This window comes from Limulus polyphemus, unplaced genomic scaffold (genome assembly GCF_000517525.1).
Source record: "Limulus polyphemus unplaced genomic scaffold, Limulus_polyphemus-2.1.2 Scaffold189, whole genome shotgun sequence".
Lineage (NCBI taxonomy): Eukaryota > Metazoa > Arthropoda > Merostomata > Xiphosura > Limulidae > Limulus > Limulus polyphemus.
Genome location: NW_013665799.1, coordinates 179191 through 203496, shown reverse-complemented (window position 1 = coordinate 203496; position 24306 = coordinate 179191). Strand labels below are relative to the sequence as shown.

General features: G+C 34.7%; 1 protein-coding gene across 1 annotated transcript in view; it reads left to right on the top strand.

Annotated features, from left to right (window-relative positions):
* The window catches only part of LOC106478209 (cAMP-responsive element-binding protein-like 2), a 31704-nt gene extending 9281 nt beyond the window's left edge, over positions 1-22423 (top strand). The window contains exons 2-3 of the mRNA XM_013938734.2: positions 7299-7514; positions 18675-22423. Coding sequence (XP_013794188.1) covers positions 7299-7514; positions 18675-18797 — 339 coding nt within the window. The 3' untranslated portion in view covers positions 18798-22423. The remainder of the gene's footprint in view (positions 1-7298; positions 7515-18674) is intronic.
* The last annotated feature ends 1883 nt before the right edge of the window (positions 22424-24306 follow it).

Genomic DNA, 24306 nt, shown 5'->3' with positions numbered 1-24306 from the left:
GACTAAAACACAGCCAAGACAAGTTACTTTGTAGAGACCAAAGATCAGTTTTATGTTATTTGATATGGTAAGATGAATGCACATGAGCCTTATCATTGTAACTTCTGTATTGTTAGCCAGGCATAGGTGAAAGGTCAATATAATAAAAATAATAAATATATATAAATGTATAATGTTTTGAAATTTAAGCTATTTCATTTAAACATTTATGTTTTAGTGTTATAATTTGTGTTCATTTTAGAATGAAAGAGGCATAATTTATCTTTATTTCCTAATTTTTTATGGTGGTTGCAAGATCATTCAAATCTACTGAACCCATACAGAGATTAATTACTGAAAATAACAGATAAAATATAAAGTTTTTTCTTTAGAAATGTTTGATAACTATTCGGACATTATAAAGATTTCGCATGTGAAGTTTCAAAATGTTCTAATGCATAAAAGTATTTTCAATGTGAAAAGAAAAAAAAGGCATGAGAAAACATTGCTTTACAAACCTTACGATTTAATAAAAAGATTTGACATTTTGTGTATGAAAGCATTGTAATCTTTACTGATAATCTGCCAAATTTTGTTAACCTTCACTTACCAATTTAAAAGTTATAGCTTGAAAACTATAACAAGCACAAAATGGTTACGATTTCATCACATTGACCGACCCCGTATTGAAAGAGTTAACTAATGTGCACCTACCCATGACTTACCAACAAGGCCTTTGAATGGCTTCTTTTTTACATAGGTCGACTTTTGGAGGTATACCTGAATCATTGGAGTATGAGTGGAGGCTGCTCATCACCACTCCTTCATTTTTTCCTTGGTCTCTCAAATATTACAGCCTTCACCTGCTCCTATTTTCCATCTTCCTCCTTCAGTCCCTTTATCCATACCTCTTTTCTATGTTTTGTCGGCAAGTTGTTGGATTATTCACTTCCAAATCTCAAGCTGCCAACAGTACTGGTTACTATCTGTTGGGTTCTATCAAAGTAGAAGCACACTTGTCCAGATTTGTGCACCTGTGGCACGATTTCTCATAAGATCCATGGGTGAGTTGGGTACTGTAAGAAGGTTTATCCCTTCGATTCCTTAACCCTCCTCCTTTGTCCCTATTTGGGATCTTACATTGTGCCAGCATTGTTCTGACATGGTTCAGATACTCTTTCTCAAGGACACTGTAGAACTTGTCAGTCTTCCCTCTCCAGGGTTTTGCTCCAGGTTGTTTGTAGTTCACAAAAAACTGGGGGACTGGCATCCAGTGATCAACCTACCATGTCTCAACAGGTTCATCAACTTTCTCATTTCACTGGAAAGTCATTCTTCACACTACAGTAGATGTTTACTCCAGGCCTGTGGAGGATGAATTAGATGTCTCAGATGCTTACCTGCACATCCCCATTGCTCCATCATTCAGATGATATCTTCGTTTTTATCAGTTCTGTGCATTACATTTCTATCGAGTGGTCAGAGCCTATGTTCAACTAATTCATGCATAAGGTTTGAACTTTCATCCTTACCTGGACAACTGGCTGTTATTAGCTCCATTTTAACAAACCATTCTTTCTCTTTTAGGGACATAGGCTTCTATGGAAGCCCTTGTACCCTTGGGTTGTGCTTTCATGTGCACTCTTCAGTTGGGTGTTGCATGATCAATGGAACCTTGCTCAGGATCCTCTGGCCTCCACTATATGTGTCTCTCCCTCACTGCAAGTCAATTTTACATGTGCCTCAACAGAGACAACTCCACAGTGGGCTTTCCTCTTTCACTTCCATCACTTGAGTTGCATCTGTTTATAGATTCTTCTCTTACGGGTTTGGGAGTGAGTATGCATTTTCATGAAATCTTGGGTTGCTGGTCTTCATTCAAGACAGCAATGTGCATCAACATCTGAGAGGTTCTTGCCCTCTGTCAGGTGTTGTATAGATTTTGCTCTTTAGTATGAGTTGCATGTCATGTTCCTGGTGCATTGAATCTTGTTGCAGATTGATTATTATGGCCTAACCAGATCCTTCCCACAGAGTGGTCCCTCAATTTCCATGTTTTCCTCGGATTATGCAATCATTGGGGTCCTCCATGTCTGGACGCATTTGTCACCCACCTCAATATCAAATTATCCCCTTTTTTGGTCCGTGGTACCTCATTCTTTGGCTTTGGCAGTAGTTGACTTCAGTCAGAATTGGACCAACCTTTACCTGTATGCCTGCTTTCCTAACTGTCTCCTACCCAGAGTTTTATCCATCATCCAGTCCATTCCATTTTGTCAGCCTCAGTTGTCATACTCCAGCTTCATGCATGACTTTTGTCACGTCCCTTGTGAGGCGGTCTACAATATCCGCATATGTAGATTCCATCCTTTCCCACTTTGTACGTTCTTCCCTCATAATATGTCAGAGAAATTGGCATGTTTTTTGCATTGGTCTCTGTGCCTTGATTCCCTTCCTTCCCATCCAAATTTTTTACCTGCCTGTTTGAGAATGGTTCTTCCTTATCTACTATTGCTGGGTATCAAGCAGCCTTGTCAGATGCCTTCCATTTTTCCCATTACCATAGGGTGTTTTCCTCTTCTACCATTTCCTTTGTTGCATTCTTTCCAGATCCTTCACTCTCCTCATCCTATGCTTCTTCCAGATTGGAACCTTAATGCTGTTCTCCACATCCTTACCAAAATTTTATTCAAACCCTTGGCTACCTGTTCCCTATAACAATTATCCCTTAAAACCTATTTCCTTCTCCTTTTTGCCTGTAATTGTAGAGGTCAGATGTCTTTGCCATTGATGTATCATGTGTTCTTTATCACCATACCTATGTTTTCCTTTATCTAGATCAATGTTTTCTATCCAAAATGTTGGAAGCTTGTAAAGGCAATGTCTCTTTTATACTGATTTACCTACCCATTTGTATTCCCATTCTGATCCAGATAGACTTCTATGTCCTGTACATGCTCTCAGATGTTATATCGCCTACACAGCTTCCTTCTGTGGTTCCTATTCCCATTTATTTATCCATTAGAACCCTTCCTCTCAAAGAGATATCCCCCCCTCCACCCTCACAGTTTGGATTCACCAGCTTCTCTGGTTGGCTTATTCATCCTTATCTCCTGAATCCCAACATTTTTTCTAGGTATCATCTAATCAGATTCAATGTCTTATCTTTTCCCTGACTACTCTTCTACATTGTCCCTTAGAAGAAATCATCCAGGCTAGCATGTGGACCACACCTAACATCTTCTTCTCCCATTACTTCCATCATGTGGTCATTTCTTCCTCATCCGGATATTGCATTCTGCCTGTAGCCATACTACACACAACAATTCAACTGTGAGTTTGTTTATTTCTTTCTTTCTTTTCCCTTAGAGGGTCACACCCTTCTTCTATATTGGATTCCGCTTAGTGGTGAGTGGTGCCTGTTGAGGTATACTTATTGGCTGGAGAACCCACATCCTACCATCTTTTGCAGGATTGGTTCGAAGGAGAGCTTGTTTTGGAAAGAAGCTGGACCAGCCAACAAACCCACACTGTAAGGCATTTCTCAAATTATTAATCAACTGGGGAACCCCCATCATACCATCTCCTGCAGGTTGATTTCCATTCCACACCAGACCGGACGAGATATACTTTGTTGGATAGGGAACCCCCATACTACCATAGAAAAGGAGCTGGACCAGCAACACAACCATATCAACAAGGCCTATAAAGCCCACTGTAGATATGGGATGTTCCACAAGAACGCTAGTAGGTTCACCTCATGGTATATTGCATCATAAATATGCCCATCCCATCATGGACTATCATGAGTAAAGCGGAAGGGGATTGCTGCCCATCTCTCCTTTCTTTAGATTGTATAAATCAGGAGCAGCCTGCTCTTCAAAATAGGATTTCATGCTCACTCATTGCACAGTCTTCAGTGTGTTGTTCTTGTGGACTCTCCACCTTGCTTGCCTGCTTTGGGAGTCCTTACCAGTTTCTAGCCACTGGGGTGGTGGATCCTGGAAACTTCCTCCTGAATGTGCTTAATCCCATTCAGTCAAGAGTAGGGTGGCAGTGTTCTATCAGTTTAAATAGTGTAGAACCCTCTTCCAACTGCAGACAGTAAGAAAAATATCCAAACCTGCATATTCATGGACTGGAGATGATCCACCAAAATTAAGTCCACCCCTCCAACTGAGAACCCCCATTCTATGATCTCCTGGAAATCAGTTCCCAGAAGGTCTGGTGTTGGAAAGGAGCTGGACCAGCCAACATTAGTTATCACAAATGTGATGGTATGGAAACAGTTTGATTGGATATACTATTCGACTGGGAAACCCCATCCTACCATCTCTCACAAGTTTGTTTCTGGGGTGATTTGGTGTTGGAAAAAGAGTTGGACCAGCCAATTGATATACTAATTGGCTGGGGAACCCTCATCCTACAGTCTCTTGCAGGTCAGTTCCCAGGAAATCTGGTTTTGGAAAGGAGCTGGACCAGCCACCAGAGAATGTCTGTCTTGTTTTTAAATTTGGTTGAACCACCACATTTCACTTTCAACCTTTGCTGGGTTGGGTTCCCATATGACTGGGTTTGGTTTTGGATCTGCACATATGTGCTCTGACTAGGACAATGGAATGGAATGTTTTTCCTTTCTGTTTCTTCATCTTGAGGTGAAGATGGTTGGGACCTTCCTCCTACCATGGACTGAATGATAAATATCCAATGCTGCTTGGTTTTTAACTGGAGTTGATATACCAAGTATGATCTGACACACCTTAACCATTCTACAATGTGGTGCACATACATGTATATATTAAACTAACTGACTGGGGGAACCCCGTCCTACCATCTCCTGCAGGTTGGTTCCTGGGAGATCTCGTTTGGAAAAGAGCTGTACCAGCTGACATATCTACAATCAAGGATGTGCTCCCCTTTTCTGCCCAATTTAGTAACACATACTTTCATGATGGGTACAGAGTATACATGGTTCAGATATGGTGCAATTTCCCACAAGTGTGTTCCTCTAACAAGAGAATTCACACTCCATTGGTGTTCTTCGGACATTTTTCAAAGGGTGCTCATCTAAGTAAATTTTGCACCAGCCCCTTCACAAATTCAGTATAGGATTCTAGCTATCATATGAGAAGAGGTAAGATATCACATTGGAAATTAATATTTTCCTACATTGAAAATATATTTCCGATAGATTGTGTGTGTTGCTCTCCTGTTGGTGGAGTCACATGCTTATTTACATGCTACAATGCAGCTGAACTAGGTCAAAACATCAGGTAGGTGTGAGCTTCAAGGCTAGTGGTGAGTGAAAAAATTTGTGCATATAGAGGGCAGCAGTGAATGAAAAAAAGCTATTATGTGAGAGTGGTAAGTATCTATCAGAAATCTCTTTTAACTCTAGGAAAATCTTAACTTGTGATTTACTTAAAAAAGATTGAAACTCTAAGATAAAGTAGTTTAAAGTTTTTTTTAAACATTGTCTTTCAACACAAATTTGGAAATTTCACAATGTAAAAATTATACAAAAAGTCCATAAATTTACATTTTTTTTAAAGCCAAAACTAGATACTATTTAATAGAATTAGGAGATAGTGGAATTTGCTAATAAATTAATCATTGGGTTTGTTAATTGACCACACTCAACTGATCAATTATTTTCACAAAATAGCATAACAAATTGAGTTTTGATACAAACAGTGAGCAAAGCATAGAAAACCCATTGTGTACTTAACAATAAACATAATGGTAATATTTCAATTATCTGAATAGTTGGAATAATTAAAATATTAAAATAAGAAACAGTAATTATTTTCATTAGTTTGACATTAATTGATTTAATTGTAATTTCTATTAATCAATTATTTTACATGACTAACTAATGTAATTGCTGCTCATGGGTATTTTATTATATAGATTAATTGAGTTAATTGCTCAGCTCTAGTAGAATGGATGCACTTACCTTTTTTCTTCTTGTATGTTGACCAATCCTTGGTTTTGTTGTATATTATGCCCATTTACAATTTTTATTGGAGAACAGGCAGGTGTTAACTTTAACTTTTGAAGACACCAAAAAATAATTGCTAGTTTTTTTCCAATTTGCAAGTTCTAAATTGCTACGAGTAACAAATTATTATTCTCTCAAATTACTGTAACTGTGTCATAATTAATTATTTCATATATTAAATGTTAAAAAGATATATATATATATATATACCCTATTTACATGTATAAATCTACTGTAGCAGTTTTATTTTAGCTATTTCATAAACATTAAAAGATGTTCAATTTGGGCAGAAACTGCTGTATCTAATGAACATCTGGATTAACAAAGTCTACTGTACCCCACTGCTGATGTCCCCCTGCACTAAAAAGTATATTTTATTAATTGAATTAGAAACTACATTTTGATGCTAAGTTTATGGACAGTATATTGATGATAAAGTTGTTTATATGCACACTTTCACCTACCTGTATGCGTGGAGGTAATTCGACTTTATTCAGCATAATCAAAATGTCATACATATGAAAGTAATCAACTAATCAAAATTATAGTTTCTGATTATTACTATTTTTGATTATTCCAACTATCCAAGTAATCAAAATATTGTCATTAAGTTGGTTTGTTGTTAAGTATAAAGCTACACAGAAGATTATGTGTGCTCTGCCTACTGAAGCTATTCAAAACCCAATTTTTATCATTACACGTTTTTTATTAATTCAAGTTTGTTCAGCTTTTGGTTAGTATGGTCTGGTGATTAGAGGTGTTGCCTTGTGATTTTAGAGTCTCAGATTCGATTAACATTGAAAACCCTGAAAATAGGGATAGTAAACAAGGTAAACATACAAAGCTGGAGATACTGTATACATTACATACTCAAGCTACAAATCCCTATTTTGACTCCACCAAATATAATTCTAGCTAACAGCATGGAGGTAAAATAGGAATTTGTTTTTTGTTTTTCTCTTCTTAGTCAACTTGTTAGAATAACTGATTAGTTGAATGTAATCAATTAATGAGCTTGACAATTAATCAATTATCAAATTCGACTAATCATCCAGGTCTATAACTCAGGAATGTGTATGGAATGGGGAAGGAGTCAGTGTGAACTTTACAGTTGCTGCCATTAGATGACAAATTCAAGTACATTATTTAATCCTATTTACATATGGAGAGTTTTGACTTGTTTCAATTAAATAAAGAATGTTAAGAAAATTTAATCTTGTTTCCCATTTAATTTTACATTCTAGTAAAAATATTATGTATATTAATCATACACGTAACAACTTAAGCTTAAATCTTAACGTTATATCTTTCTATTCAGTTTAAAAGTGAAGAAGAAGAAAGTACAGAAAAAACAAAGAAAGAACGAAAGAGTGTTCGCAATATTGCTAAAGTAGACATGAAGGTAAAACTTGAAAGAAGTCGACAGAGTGCAAAAGAATGCAGAGCACGAAAGAAATTACGTTATCAGTACCTGGAAGAATTAGTTGCTAAAAGAGAACAAGCAGTATTCATGTTAAGGAAAGAGTTGGAAATGGTAAGTGATACAGAATTAACTCCTTAAACCCGAGTGGATGCTGCCAGCATCTGGCTGAAAATCCCAATTTATCTATCGGATGTTGACAGCGTTAGATAACATTTATGTTTCTTTGGCTGAAAACTAATCCAAACCATGTTGTTATCCAAAAAATTTAGAAAATTGAAATTGTTTAAGGTATGGTAAAAATTATTAGGAAATCATGAAAATAATTTGGCAAAATGTACAAAAAATTATGGGTTTAAAGACTTAAAAGGCAATTACAATTATACTTCTACATATATACTTTTGTGATAAAGAATTAGGAGATTAATTGTACATATACAGTGTATATTTAATACCTCTTTTGCAAGTGATTTGAAAAAATAAGTCCCAGTAGTAACTGTGAACCATAATATACACATACAACCAATTTTTGTTGTAAGATCAGTGCAATTTCTTATTTTCACAGTTATATCTTTTTTTTTAAATATTTATAGGGTCAGTTATGTTTTATTTCTTGCACTTTAAATTCCACTAGCATAACAAACATTTACTGATAGGATACATCCAAACAGAAAATTCATATTTTACTTTGTATTTCTTTATGGAAAAACAAATTCAGTATCTATAGCATTCAACTAACTGAGTTGCTGGCTGGTAATAATAGATGAACTGATTATATCAAGCACTGATTACTCATTAACTGACCAACAAACTCAGTAACTCATTTTTTATATATATGGCTCATATTGTTTTGGAAGTGTTCCAGACATTAAAGCAACAGGCATAACATTAAATTAAACTTTCTTCCAGCTAACCAACAATACAGATTTCTAGAAATTTCTAGGTTAAAAAATATAGGCTATAACATTGACCCTCCTTGGATTGTGAAGTCCCTTGAACAGTCCTATTAAACAAAGAAAACAGTGGCATATTAAACTTAAGATTCCATAATCAGCAATAAAGAAACATGACAATTAAGAACAGTAATATTTATAAATCTAACCATTACAATTGTGAAATGTCTGCAGAATTATGTAATACATAAAGTAAAATTACAGTTTTGGTTAATTTAACAAAATCTTCTTCAGAAGTGCTTATTACCTATGCTGTTACCTCACAACTGCCATGGAATTTTCTGTGCATGCCACAAGCTTTAACAAATTCCCACCACATTTATACATGTTCATATGTATTGCACCAGCCTATCACATAATTGTCATAATGCTGTAGCCTTCCACCACTAGAAGAGCAACACAACCTACATGCACAGTAATCCCTGTAAGAATTAGCACATGATCATAGACTCATTCTTTCCTTGGCACTGCCTGTTTCCAGACATGTTTTTTCTTGTGTTTTATGAGTTTCTAGTCACTTTGATCTACAATCTTTCTTTCTTTATCCCTTTTGCAACAGGAGCCCCTTTAAACACTATTCTGTGCAAGTCACTAGGTTACATTCAAAATTTAATTAAACACCTTTACTATCAATGTATGTGAATGAAATTAACATAAAATGTATGGTATGATTCGAAGTTTTATTTTATCTAAGTTTTAAGTCCTTTATTTCAAAATAAACTTTTAAAGAACTACTTAAAACTTCAGATGTATTGTCACATGACCAACAAGCTGTGAACATTCTCTACTTTGGTCCTCTGTATCTTCAGTAATGCAATGGTAGTCGAGTAGAGGTACATCTAAACAACAAGATGCTTACGTAGCCTTTTGACTTGTTATTTCAAAGTTCTCTGAATGAATACAGTTGAAACAAGCAATAAATTTTTTAAACCCCTGACAGCTACCACACCCATCTTCAATAGATTTGTTTGAGCTTTATAACCTACATGTAGATGTAACATACACGTGCATACTCATTAGAAAGAGCTTTTACACTATAATCTAATAGTGATTATTTTGAAATTGGCGAGCAGTTGTCGTCACAAATTACATATACTTGACTGTAGTATTGTTGGCTGCTTGATCAACAGTAGCACTTATGGTTTTTTCTAACCTAAATAGGTTATAGTTAGAGATACAGTTTCCTAAATGGCTTATTGGCAATCTGAATTTGCTAATGATTAATGTCCAATTTTTTTAATTTAAACAGTAAAACACTGACTTAGTTTTTCAGTTAGAAATATTTATGTCTGTATACAACAGTGTAGTTCAAAAATGTTGTATTACTACACATATAACATTGTTCATCTAGGCCAATTAAAATGAAATTATATGAGTCATAGCAGCTAACAGGGTCACACAAAGTTATCTTTGAGCTTGTCTATATTTACAAACAACAGCTAATTGCAAGATCAATGCCATGACAAATAATAACAAGATCTAAATAAAAAGTATTTACTTTTTCATAAGATAAAAGGACAAGCAGTGGGCCAAAAACAGTGGGTGTCATTACAAACTTGATGGAGGCTCTAACAAGCCCTTGCAAAACTCATTTTACAGAATCTATGAAACATGAAGGACTGCTACCAACATTGTGGATAGCTTAAATTATAACAATCTTATGGAGCTGTGATGAACCATGGTGTAACAACAAGTTAACTGATGATGTTTTCACCAGGTACCCACCTGTCATGACTGTTACCCGGTTCTTAAAAAAATTATGGAAAGTTTAAGTCAAGGTAATATAAACAGAGCTGCAAAGTTTGTTAAATAAAATTTTGAAATATTAAAATGTGTCAACTTGTGCTACTGATTTCATAAATTATTGACATCTTCAGTCATTTTTTCTCCTTGTTTTAATTTTCCTTTGTGCATTTTGTTTTTGCTGGCCTTTTGATTTCAATTTTCTGGGCTTAGTAAAACCCATCACAGTACATATCTTCAACATTACTTCTGTTACTACCGGACAAGTGCCCAACTACAAGCCACGTTCCATTCCATGCATTGCTAACCTACAGTACACCTTGTGTATCATTTGCCTTTGCATAGAAACTATTACCCTCAGGAAAGCAATGAGTAATAGACTCTTCCATATCAAAAAACTGTACAAACTGTGAGAGCTCCCAAATCATATGTGACATATAATTGGCTTATGAATTTGAATAGTCATAAAAAAATACTGTAACATTTTTGAAACTGTTACAATGATTATTGACCCACATACAACCTTGCCCAGCTGTGTGAATTTACAAGTTTTTTCAACACTAGGCTAAAAAGGATACCTGTTGCACACAATAATAATTAATGACACACAGAGAAACATTGGGAAATTGGGTCAAGCTCTGTCAATGGCATGTAATGTCTAGCAAAGGGATTATATATTTCTGAGCTTGGGTCAAAGGGAAGTCAATATCAAAATGTGAAGATCAAGCATGTTTACTAATGACTGATCTTGGGATGGACGAAGTTACAAAGGTTCCTTTGTTTTCTGTCCTAGAGGATCTACATTTTATGATAATTAAATTGCCTAAATGAAAGATTGAATGTTTGATTGAGGGGCAAAGATTTAAGTTTGAAACAGGTGTGGATAATCTATTATGCCATATGCTACTTGCCCACAATCAGGTACGTGGCTTCGATGGTGACTTTATTGAAAGCTTTATCTTAGAGGTTAATATTTTAAGAGTCAGTGATCTCTTCTTTAAACAACTTCTTTAATGAATTGTTTAAAAAAATGAATTTAGTGATAGATATGGCACAGGTTTACTGTCTGGAATCACTCTTCTTTCCTTAAGTTTCTTTGAAGATTGGTTTTGTTGGTAGAGTGGATGCAACTAATGGTCAGGGGATGGAGCCAAATGAGCGTACTTGCATGAAAATCATTGCAGTGATTATTTTTTGATTAATTACAGTGAAAACCTTACTCAAAACATTGAAACCACAAAAAGCAATATATCATTCATTATATACTAATGCTAAAGGGGAGTTCACTGAACACTTTGACATCACTGTCTTGGCTTTTGACTTGATAGTACCCCCAAAAATTCAACATCTAGATTCTTTATCGCTTTCTTCTTTAACTTCTGATTATTCATGTTTAAAACAAACCAATTTAGGAGATGGCCATGTTCAGCTAAACGTAAAGGGGAAATAACAGGCTTGTTATGTGGGATTATTTATCAGGACTTGAGACCTTTATCAATGGTCAATAGTCATTCCTTTCTAAAGTTTTTGAATATTGTGGAACCAAACTATCATGTTCCAAGCAATACAACAATTCACAAAAGTATTGTTTGCTTATATAGCATCAAGTGCGATGAAATAAGGGATGAGTTATGCAACTTTCCGGTACTTTCCTTTACAACTGACCAATGGAAATCTGCAACAAACAAGGCATACTTTGTGGTAACAGTGCATAGTATGACTACAGAGTGGGAGATCAAGTCTTTTAACTTTGGAACAAAAGTGACGTCCGAACACCACACAGCAGGTAATATTTCCAGAGACTTACAAGCTGTGGCGGATGATTGGGGCTTTCAAGGCTTATTCACAGTTGTACATGATAATGCTGCCAGTGTAACATCAGCAATGTCTAGAATGGATTCTTACAATGTACCATGTTTTTCAACTAGCAATTAATGGAAGACAAAAACTAGAACAATGTCTGATGCATGTTCCTTTGCTGGCTTTTTTTGCAAATCCAACTCTGCATGAATTTTGATTCCGGAAAAGCAAAAAAAGAAGGACCCATCTACTTCGCCACTCAAGCCAATACAGGACATGATAACACAATGGAACTCAACACATCTAATGGTGAAGAGGCTTAATCAGTAGAAAGATACCATTATCTAGGCTGTTGAAGACTCAGGGTTAGGAACTGATCAAAGACACAACCAGGCCAAAAATATTTATGATGATAAATAGTATTTGGCAAGAGAACTTATGAAAACTTTGGGGCCCTTGGCCCAAGCAATAGAAATGTGGTCTGGAGAAAATCATGTAAGTTTTCCATCACCTATCCCATTCTCAATGGATTGATAGAAAAGTGAAATCCATCAGTGAATGATTTACTGGCTCTTAACCATTTTAAAGCAATTTCTTTAAATCTGTTCAAGCAGCAATATGGTTTTTAGGATACTGCCATGGAGGAAAAGGTTCCCATAATTGCAAGTGTCCTTGATCCCAGGTTTAAGGAGTTGGCATTTCTTCCTTCCAAAATAAGAGAAGAGGCTATGAAGGAAGTTGAACACCTCATGGAGAAGTACTCTCCTGCAGCAGAAGACCATGAGGGACAAGAAGACATGGAAAGTCAACCCCAAAAAAGATGGACTGTGTTTTTGAAAATCTCCTTGGGCAAGCTTTCCAAGAGACTAGCAACAGAAATGCACTCCTGACCAAAAGTGAAGTCAGTACTGTGAACAAAGGCAACAGGCCTCAATATAGATCTCCTTGCATGGTGAAAGGGAAGGAAAAATGAATCTCTCAAATTAGCTGTGCTCGCTCTTATTGTTCTTGCCGTTACAGCCACAAGTGTGCCTTCAGAGTGACTCTTTTCTTCAGCTGGTGAACTTCTGTCCAAGAAAAGACTTAAGATGAAACCTCAGTTCGCAGACAAACTTATTTTTAAGAGAATACAGTAAACAAAAATAAGAAACAAGCAAACTAGTCATGACACAGAGAGTGAAGACTAAAGTGGGAGCAATCATAGTGATAGAGACTCAGATTAAATTCTAGTGGTGGGACGGCAACATTGATTAGTAGGTCATTGATCTTTAAGTTTAACAGTGTACAAAAATTCTTGAGTACTTTATAAATCAAGTTATTCAACTGTTCATAATATTCTAAAAATTTGCTCATACCATACTAACTTTTACCTCTTCCATTGAGAATAATGAATATAGGAGATGAAGCATCAATTAAATAAGCAGCAAGTTTTGAATATTCCACTTAAAATTTTTCTTTGTTAAATGATTATCGCCTGATTCACTACATGCAGTCTGTTTGGGGTTACTTCCATTTTGTAGTGCAGAACTATCGACATTCTAGGACATAAATGAGGCCTATCACTCATAGGAAACTTTCGAACCTGATGAATGTGTGGTTAGTAAATACTTTAAATTATTGTATCAAAATAAATATGATCTTCCAAAAGTTTATACATTTTTGTATAATTGGTTTCAACTGTAGCTAGCTTCTGCTTGTCATAATTCGAGGTATTAGGATGTGGCGATCATTGCTCTAGAGTCACTGTTTCACTTCACTGCAATTTAAGTGAGAAACTCGCACATTAATCTTAATGGGGAATTATCAAAGTTTTGTTTTTGAAATATTTGAGGTAAACTCTGGCCATCGAGTGTTCTAACTTTTCTGATAGGGCAGGTGCACTCAGCGGTCTTTTAATCTCTCAGTGTGTGTTATAATGACAAATGGCTGTAGATCCCATAATGTCCATACGTAAACTTAGGTAAGTACAACCTAAGTATCATCATCATGTTCAAATATTGTTTGCGCAGTGTGGATATTGTGTAATGACAGTCAGCCAGGGTGAAACATTATAATTACTTTCTTTCCTTACCAGTTACAAATATCAATAACTCAATAGTATCCAATCAAAGAAACAGTTGAAAGCTTTATACTTTGATATTAACTCTTTCTGCACGGGCATCCTTTACTGTGCATGTCACGAGGTTTTTGAGACTTACATTCAAAATTTTATGAAACTATTTTTTGTTTATGTTATACCAATTAGTATAGCATAAAAGCATAGCTAATAATCCGTATTTTAATGGTATATAAGTTTAAGTTCTTAATTTTATGAACTAATATTTAAAAAATCCTGAATTTCCTCTACTGTGACACATTTTTTTGGGGCATCCCTTCTTCTCTATTTTATTCAGCTCCCCTCCAATAAGTACGAACCTTAACGTAAATTACTCACTATAAAATTATCATTGCTCAGAGAAACCATAATTTTTATAGCCCTTAGTTTTGTTTGATTATAGAGCCATCAAATGAAAAGTCAGACCCCTCTTGCCAAACCCACCTGTCTCATCCTCTCTTTCAGGATTTGTTAATAGTTCTCTCTTATATTTAATTCTGTGTTATGTATAACCAACAGAAAGTCAGAGTTGGAAGGATATATGCCTATCTCTTGTACTTCTATCTCCATTTTCTTGACAATTTCATGCCATAGTTCCCTTCTGGTTGACACAACTGTGATTTCTCTTTTTATTGTGATTTTATTGAAACATATAATTTTCAGTGATTTAATTCAATCTAGTGAGTGATATCCCATTTTCCAACTGTTTTATTACATTATTCATTCAGAGCCATAATAAAAGTAACTTGCTGCAACATGTCGCACACAATTTCTGTTTTTAAAATAATTACAAGTTTGTGAGAAATAAAAGAAAAAATGTTTTAACACAAAAGAGCAGGGGAGAGGTGAACCATTAATTTTGTTTATCCCTTTGAACAATTATGAGTGAAATGAAAGTCGATATACTTGTGTGCTTCACATTCACAGATGTTCCAGGTGATATACACAATATGAAAGTCTTATTCTTGTCACCAACGACCATTTTGCTTTATAACAAACGAGGAATTACATATGAACACTTGATTTACTACACTTTTAAATTTTATATATGTAAGTAATGTATTTAGTGTAAATATTTGGAATTTTTTCCAATAATTCAAAATCATTAGTACTAGTTTTTTTTTTTTATATGTATAGTGAATATATATAGTTTCCAAAACATACTTACCTCCCCTCACACTGCAGGTATCACTTGACTGCTAGGGTTTCTTTATTTTTGTCCATCTAAGCATTGGTCTGATTTTTTTTCTTGCTTTCTCCAACCTTTTATTCCCCACTTAACTGCTTTTGGTGATACGTCTCATGATACTATCCACCTACGTCAATGCATCCTCTATCTTGGTACTCTATACAAGCACCTCCTTCAGATAATATTTTTACTTTTTCTCATCAGAGTGTTCAATAGTGGGTTTCTCTGTAGTATGATTGTTTGAGATACTTTAAGTGTTCTTTGTGTTACCTATTTGATTTTCATAGAAAAAATTTGTTTGGCAAGCTGATTTTTGGCATGCATTCCTAGACTAATGTATCCGGCACAGAGGCTAATCAAGTTTCTCCTATCCCTCCTCTGATATCTAGTATTGCTCATGAATCGGGGGAGGGGGTTGCTTTCTGTTGTCTGTGACCCTATCTGTAGTGAGATAGAGATACACATTCGGACTAGTGGTGTTTCTCGGGGTGGGGGGGGGGAGTCTGAGGCTGCACTTGCAGGCAATCCTGATAATTTTGGGGAGTATTTAGAATTGGCTTTTCATGACGTCAACTTGGATCAGCTACCTCTGGTTCCTTTTCTTCTGTTGGTACATCGATTGTGTGATGTTTTGAGTCTTTTCTCGGTTGCTTTTGAGTCTAATCATTCATTGATGGTGAAAAGGTCTGAGGGTGAGTACTTAGTTCTTCCATCCCCTGATATTGCAGTTCATGCAGGGAGGTTTACTACTCAGTTATGTGAAGGTACATTTATGTCTTGTTTCCCACGTTTCTAAGAACAACATGCCTTCATCTACCATTGCTAGTGGAAGCATATTTAAACTCTTAGATAACAGACTTGCTCCTGGAAATGTGGGGTTCCAGAACGGAGTCTGTGGTCAACCTGAAGAGATCACAAATTTCTAGGATTCATCTGACCCTACCCATGATGCTGAGATACTTATCATCCCTACACCTTTTTTTAGGAAGCATCTCGGCAATCACCACATCACTTTGATGGCAAGTTGCAACCATCATTAGCATCCTTCTTGGTTTGAGTGTCAGCTTCTTCACTTTTCCTAGTCTCTTGACTGATATGTTGGATAGAGATGAGTTATTGCAGGACATTCGTCTACCTGCTGCAGCCCTCCATAAGTTACGTGAGGCCTTTTTAAAACCTTTGATTTTTGTGTGCATTCCAGAGTCTTTGGATTCAAGGGTTGATGTTGCCTATCTGCATTAATCTCTGTTGTCATTGGCTTCCCGAGTTTCCTCAGCTCCTACAGGGGTTAACAGTTCTGCCCCTATTTGAGTGTAGCAACCCCCAACATCGACCTCTCAGTCCACGGGCACCCAGAATAGATTCCGCCCATATCCATGACATTCCTTCATTCGGTCAGAACTCTGCAAGTGGCGGCGGTTATGACTACCGTATGCTTTCAAGGTCTGTGAGGGCTCAACTCCAAGATTTTCTGGATATGTGAAAAACATTTACTACAGATTCATAGGTACTACAAGTCTTGCATCAGGATTAGTCATTTAGTTCACACCTCCACCACCATTATCCCCCCAACCTGTAGTGCTTCCACTTCCCACAGATCCTCAGTTTTCAGAACTTTGTTCCATGGCTCTCAGAGATTTGTTGGTCAAGGGGGCAGTGGAAAGAGTTATTCCAGTTCTTCCTTGATTTTATTCCCATCTGTTTGTTGTGCCCAAGAAGATGAGAGATTGTCATCCGGTCATCGATTTTTCTCGTCTAAGTCAATTCCTAGACTCTCCAAACTCACAATAAAGTCATTCCTCACTTTGCATTGGTATTTTTCACCAGGACTGTGAATGACTTAGTTCGATGTTGCCAATGCTTATCTGCACCTTCCCATAGCAGATTTGTCCTGCCACTATCTGCATTTTGTGCACAAGGATCTGGTGCTGCAGTTCGGGGCTCTACTCTTCGGACTAGCATCGGCTACATATGTTCTGTCCAATCATCAGTTGGCATATGTGACACCCAGATACTGCTTTCTAAAGCAACGAAGGCAGGATTTCTTATCAGAGCCAAGACACCTCTTCTCACTCCAACACAATATATCGTCCATCTGGGTGTCTTTTTCAACAAGTATCTCAGTCGAGCTCAGCCAACTCCCATCCAGCTTCATGCTATGGTACAGACAGTCTAACTTTTATGCCTCTTTTTCCCATGGTTCTTTATCTTTTGAGGATGTGGGCATCACTCAAATCCCTCCTTCCTTTAGAATGAGTGCACAAGTGATCCCTTTAGTGGTCTCTACATGACCAATGGATCATGAACAGCGATCCACTGGATTTTCGACTACCTCCTGTAGCTATCCACTAGATTATACAGAAGGGTGGGTATTTTCATTACTACTCTCATCTCTTCTTTCCTTTCCAGGGTCCCTTACCTCTTTTTTCACAGGATCCTGCCTTATGGCATGTGTTATCCAGTCAGGTGTGCTTTTATCAAACCAAATCTGCACTAGCAACCACTTACACAATATACTTTATCTAAGTTGCAACAGGATCTGTAGAAATGAGGTGTTCTATAAGACAAACTAGAGGCAGACCAGGTAGTATTACTGTACTATGCTGGACCACCACTCATGGACTATCATGAGTAAAGCATAAGGGGATCCTGCCTGTTCCTGCCAATCAGTAGATTGAATAAATCAGGGTAGGTTTGCTTTTATAAATTTAGGGACCTTGGTTCACCTATTGCACTATTTCCAGAGCATTGTTCCTCAGGGTTCCCCAACATGCATTACCCCCCAGATTCTACTAGTGGAGCTAGATAGTCCTTACCACACCCAGTTTCCAGTCACTAGAGTGATGGACAGAGGCTTTTCCTCCAGATTGTTAAAGTGACTTTCCTCCACTCTTGGAGATAATGGCAAAATTGGGGGCCCTCCTACATGGGTCCATAGATGTTTTTTCCCATATGTCAGTATACACTGCATCTTTTGCACAAACACAGGCATACATTGCAAGGAATTCTTTTGTAGGTAATAAAGAGTGAAAAGCATTCTCATTTTAAGATTTGTGTTTATATGCATAACATAAACACATGAAGTAAGTGCATGCTCTTTACTAGGGCATTTTACATACAAAATCTTAAAAAAGGAAAGATATTTGTAAAAATATTGAAGTTTATTCTAAAGTCAAGTAAAAATGGCTAGTTTTAAATTTAAAGTATTAATAACATAATGAAAAAGGTTGGAGTGCATTAAAATTTTGTCTTCATTTTTGATGAAAGATAATTAAATTTAAACTTTTTGAATGAGATCAAGCATTCATTCTTAACTAAAATAGTCCAATTATTGTATATTATTCTTATAATGAGTTTTATTTTATATGTGAGGTAAGTTCATTGAAATTTTAAAATTGTAGTGACAATTTCAAAGACTTCTAATACCATTTCGTATGTTTTTTTGCTTTTTATGTGTATGGTTTATAGTAATACATATAATGTTCTTCTTGTAGTACAGGGACTGGTGTAAGGCTTTGGATCAAGGTCAGGTACCACCTGAAGCTTTAAAGATGCTAACGGAAGAGGTTGAAACTAAAAGCATTGAGTGTAGAAAGGATGTTGCAAAAGAAACTTGAACTAGTTACTTATTTTCCATACATCTAGTTATGTTCAAGTTAGTTAAAACATACTATGTGTACTAGATATAATAAATAATGAAAATCAATTTCGGTACAGCATACACATGAAGAAAAAGCAGTTAGCAAAAAAATTTTGACATTTAGAAAAATATACATTTCAAAGAATCAACTCAAAAATAGGTCAGTTCAAGAATAAGTGTAATTAATTATTATAAAACTTCAAATTAAGAACTTATCAAGGCTAAAGTTAGATTACAGAAATGTATTAGAAAATAAAACACAAAACAGATAGGTGATAACTTTTTCACAATTTCTGTAGACAGAACTTAAAGAGTCACTTAAGTGAGTTTGGGATAGGAAAGCAACTTAACCCGAGTGTTTTGGGTATATATATATATGTGTGTGTCTAACAAGGTAATAAGTGAAGTGTTCTGCAATTTTAATAGTTATTTTTGTTTTTTAGCTATTTCATTACTATATTATAATGTATAATTTTTATTTTATCTGTAATATCTTGAAAACCTGCTTCCAGTATTGTCTTTGTTGACTATTTTTATTGTTATATGTCAAACCAAGCTCTTGTACATATAGTTTTTATGAAAAAAATAGAAAACCTATTGTACAAATATGCTGAATAATTATCAAAAAGCTTTTAACATGTACCAGGTTAAGGCATATTGATTTTACACTGATGAAATGTTTAAATACTGTACATACATATATATATATATGTGTGTTTTGATAGTTCTATAATGAATCATTTCTAGAAGTACCTAAGACTTCAGCTTTGACTGGAAATTGTTACCATTAATATATTTTTACATAGAGGTTTTACAAAATTTAGGTACACTAAGGATGAGTTTAAGTGGAAAAGGTACTTAGTGACGTTTTGAATAATAAAGTTCACTGTGTTTGTATAGTTTATTTAAATTTTTTTAGGTGATAATTTATTTTTAAAATTTTTGTATCTTGGGGAAAAAAAATTAAACTAATTACTTTAATAACTCGACATGTTTTTTTTTTCCCAACAATTGTAGTAGTTTTGTTATATCGGTCCCATTTAAACCACCAGAGTATAATGAAAATTATTCTTCATTTCGGTATTCTTTATTTGTTCTCCTCCATTTTTAGCAATCTATATCAGGTGTTTGTTGGCCACTTCAAAGATGGTCTGCATTCTAATTATTACTTATGTAACCCTTTTTGATTTTCATATTCCTTGCATTTAAAATATCTTGTCCTTACCATTTATTAGATGAATGTTTGTTTTTATACAGTTCACTGGGGACATTTATATAGAATTATGTTAAAGAGATATTCATTTCTCCTCAAATCTTCGACCTACTATTGATCAGTGTTTTATTTAATTTTTCTGCTTCGTTTGTTAAATGTGGGGGATACCATTACTGTTTTTGCTTAATTTACTTTTACAGCTTCATAAATTCCATTAATTAATTTCGATGAGTTATTTAACAACCTTTAAGTATTCATATCTTGTAATTTGAACAGTTACACTTTTTTCTTGTATAAGAATTAGGCAAAAACAGCCTAGAACACCCTCAGAAACCAACTTGAAAGATTTGCATTTTCTACAAGAGGGCATTCCATAGATAGTCTGTTTTACACCAGATTTATACAAATTTTTGTTTCTGTTTACTCTTAGTATTAAAATATTATAAAAGTAAATATATGATGGAGTTTTTTAATCTTTATAACCATTAAGGTAATATGCAAAAATGTTATACCATGTGCATGTAGTTTTTTTTTCTTGTTTCATTTTTGAGCATTTCACTTCAGCTTTGGATTTGTTTTGATTCATTTGTAACAGGACTTCATAGGTAGCATAACTAAGAGTATTTCTGTTAAATATATGCAGTTTACTGAAATCTGGGAAATTCATAGTTTTAACTTAGTGGTCTGACCTATACTGTTCCACATACATACTATTACTTTGTTTTAACATGGAATACAACATGATACAGTATATGATTTTCATGCAGCAAGAAATGTAATTAAAACTATACATTAGAAATATAGCAAATAAGCCAGATCTGTTCATGTGTCACTTTTTCTTTCTTTTTCACTTCACAAAGTGCAGTTAAATGGCATATGATGTATTACTCTTTACAGTTTCATTCTGTACTTGTTATTACAAATACAAAACTTTACTGTTGTTCAAGCTTTTGCCAGAGGATAAACCTGCACAATTTGTAAAAAATGGTAGCATAAACTGCGTGATTTTTTAAATATGTAAATATAAACTTGTAATTCAAACCAATAAAACTATTTCAGATTTTAAAGGACAACTTACTCCTAGGATTGTTTATTTGTTCAGTAGACTGATGAAGGATTCTTAAAAAGATAAACTAATATACTAATAATAATAAACTAATAAGGTGTTAACTTATTTAAACCAACAGTAGTTGGAATTATGAGATCTGTATCGACGTGTTTACAGAATACGTACAGGATATAACATTATAAAGCGAGTACTAATAATTATTGAAAGTTTTTGTTGATTTTCTTCATTTGAGCAGCTACTTTATGTACAATAATGTTATAATTTGAATTTTTATGAGAGTTTCTATGTACTATTTTACATTGATTTACAATAGTTTGCTGTAGGGTAAATAAGATTTTTTATAAGAGTGGTGGACTTGAAGCTGTAAATATAAGAACTGTTATTTATGACATACAAGTACTGTGTAGTTGTAAAAGTTATGCTTCATGATTTTCTGAAAATCATATACCTGTAAATAATAATGAAAGTTAATACTAAATTTATAAAAATGTTCACCAGTTGTAGGATTTGGACAAATATACAAACACACAAATGGTTATGTTCAGTTGATAACTAGATAAGATATTTTTAGAGCTTAGCTTATTTAGTATGGATTAAGAACTATGAAAAATACAAGTAATCAGGAAACTTGTAATAAACAGAATCTTAAATACTTGTTACATGTGTAGAAGTGGATTTTATAAAACTCAGTCCATGTGATATAAGGGACAACTACAAAAATAATAGTTGATATATATATATTCTTATTTAGAGAGTCTTTTATTTAAAGCAGCCATTTACTTTCTATCTTTAAATCATACAGGGTTAAACCCTAGCCTTCATCATATGTCTGATAATTCTTAATTTTTAATATCTGTTCTTTTTGTGCTCTTTTGTGCAATAAATTATCAATACAGAAAATTATTTGCAGTTAAGCAAAATAAGAGCTACATTTTGATAAAAAATTTCAAATACAGTATATATGTGAGTGGATTTATATTTGTTTTTAAATGTCTGAAGTATTTCTGAAACTATGTTTTTAAGATTTTCTCATGTAACAATAAATTTGTGTATTTTATTTTGTGTATGGTTAGAGCTGATAATGTATAGCAATATTTAATCAGTAATTTGAAGTAAATATACGTCAGCATAATGAAGACTATGAAAAATTAACAAATTTTGATTTTTGTGGTTTACCTAAACATTAATACCACTGTTAATGATATAAAAGTGTATTGCTGTTATTTGTGTACGTGTGTTTACTTAAACAGTTGTTTCTGGACAACTGATTCTTAGCACTATAAATGTAATAGTAATTATAATAAACCAGACATCAAAGTAATGCTCATGCTCGTCACTTCGTGTACTGCTATTACAGATGGAGAATAACTTCAAATATAAAAAGTCATAAGCTTTTACAAAGTTCTGAAAGTGTAGGAATTTTCAAGATTCAAAAAGATCTGCACTTACTTTTGAGTACATACTGTTGAAGTAAAAAATTAAACTGAAAATGACTAATTGAGGCTAGTTGAAGAATAACTGTTAATAAATGTTATTTGATAGAACCCTGTACTTTTCTCTTTAAATAGGATTTACACATATTTTCCAATTATGGCTAACCACAAAAGTAAAATTACATATTAAATTAAATAATTACTGTGTCAAATTTGATATATTTTTTTCATCATACTATAGAATTAACAGATTTATGGGCTGTGAGCACAGCCCAGCAGTTAAGTTGCTAGTTTAGGTTTTGTTAATTCCAAAAAAATAACATTGATCCATACTTTGGGACTGTGATTGCATAAGAGTAATTGTCAAATCCCACAAACTAGCAATATTTCTTCTTCTAACTAAAATGGAGGTTTTGCAAAGAAATTACTTTTTCAAAAACTATACAATGTTTATCCCATTGACTGCAGCTCCTCTGAAAGTGTGTGTGGAAGTTTTGCAAGCCGTATTTGTTCCCGGGCACACTTGCATTTAACTACCAGAGGTGGATTGTATACGGGGAGTTGGTAGTTAATGGGTTAATACTGTAAGATTCATTGAAATACTGAATTTCTAACAGCAATGTATCTTACTATAATATTAAACAAACCTTCACATTCATCAATAAGTGAAAAAATGAGAATGTCTACTGTTGGTCAAAAATACATGTGGTATAGAAAAGATGGGAGAGCCAAAAGAATTAGGGAATATAAGTAAATACAGAAAATCCCTAAATTTACAATGTATGCAAATTGAAGTAGGCATATGGCACATTACGTGACTCACCAGACTTACATGAGCTGTATAAAAGTTGTATTCAACAGCAATCATGGAAAAAGGGATTTCAAAAGACTTCTCAAGAAGCATGGTAAAGGGTGCATTTATAACTGGCTCATCCCTCAATGCAATGTCCATCGAGATAACCCTAGGTGTTTCTGACATGGCAACAGTTGTAGAAAATCACCTTCAAAAAAGTGTGATTCTACTTGTAAGTGGATTATGGCAGTTTAAGCCCCTAAACATGTGCAACATATTGTGACAACTAACAGACATTCTACAAAAGTCAAAATAAAAAAAATTGTAAACAGCAGACAAGTCATGACTGTTTCATTTGAACTGAGAGCTATGCAAAGCTTGGATAGCAGATCTACTGTGTGCAAACCCCTCATCAGTATAAATGACAAGAAAGTCTTGACCATTATAAATTGGTAATCAAACAGAGGAAGAATTTGTATGTAACAGATCTTCGAAGCTTTACGCCCCATATACATCATTCCTACAGCTCTGGTTGCCAGGGGTGGTGTGATGGTCTGGGAAATGGTTAGCTGGCTTAATTGTGGTCCCCTCATCCCACTGCAGGGCCAGGTAAGTACCAGAATCGCACAAGCAAACCATCTTATTATTAATGGCTTTCAGGGTGTCTTGTGTTATCCTGTTTTGACATTGTTAGATATGTCACCACAATTATGTTTGATAAAAACACTAGACAGAGTTAAATTTGACCTGAGAAAACTATTCAAAGATTGCTTTCACTACACTGTACAGCTGTATTTAATGCTCACAGTGGACACAAATATTCTGTGAGCTATATTTTGTACATCCCCTTCATCAATGGTGTTGTTGCAGACTTTCACAAACAAGGTGCAACATCACATTCCAGGGGATTGTTGGGAGAGTAGTTCCAGGTTCACATCTTAATGTGTGATGAATTTTGTAATGGAAAGACAAAACTTT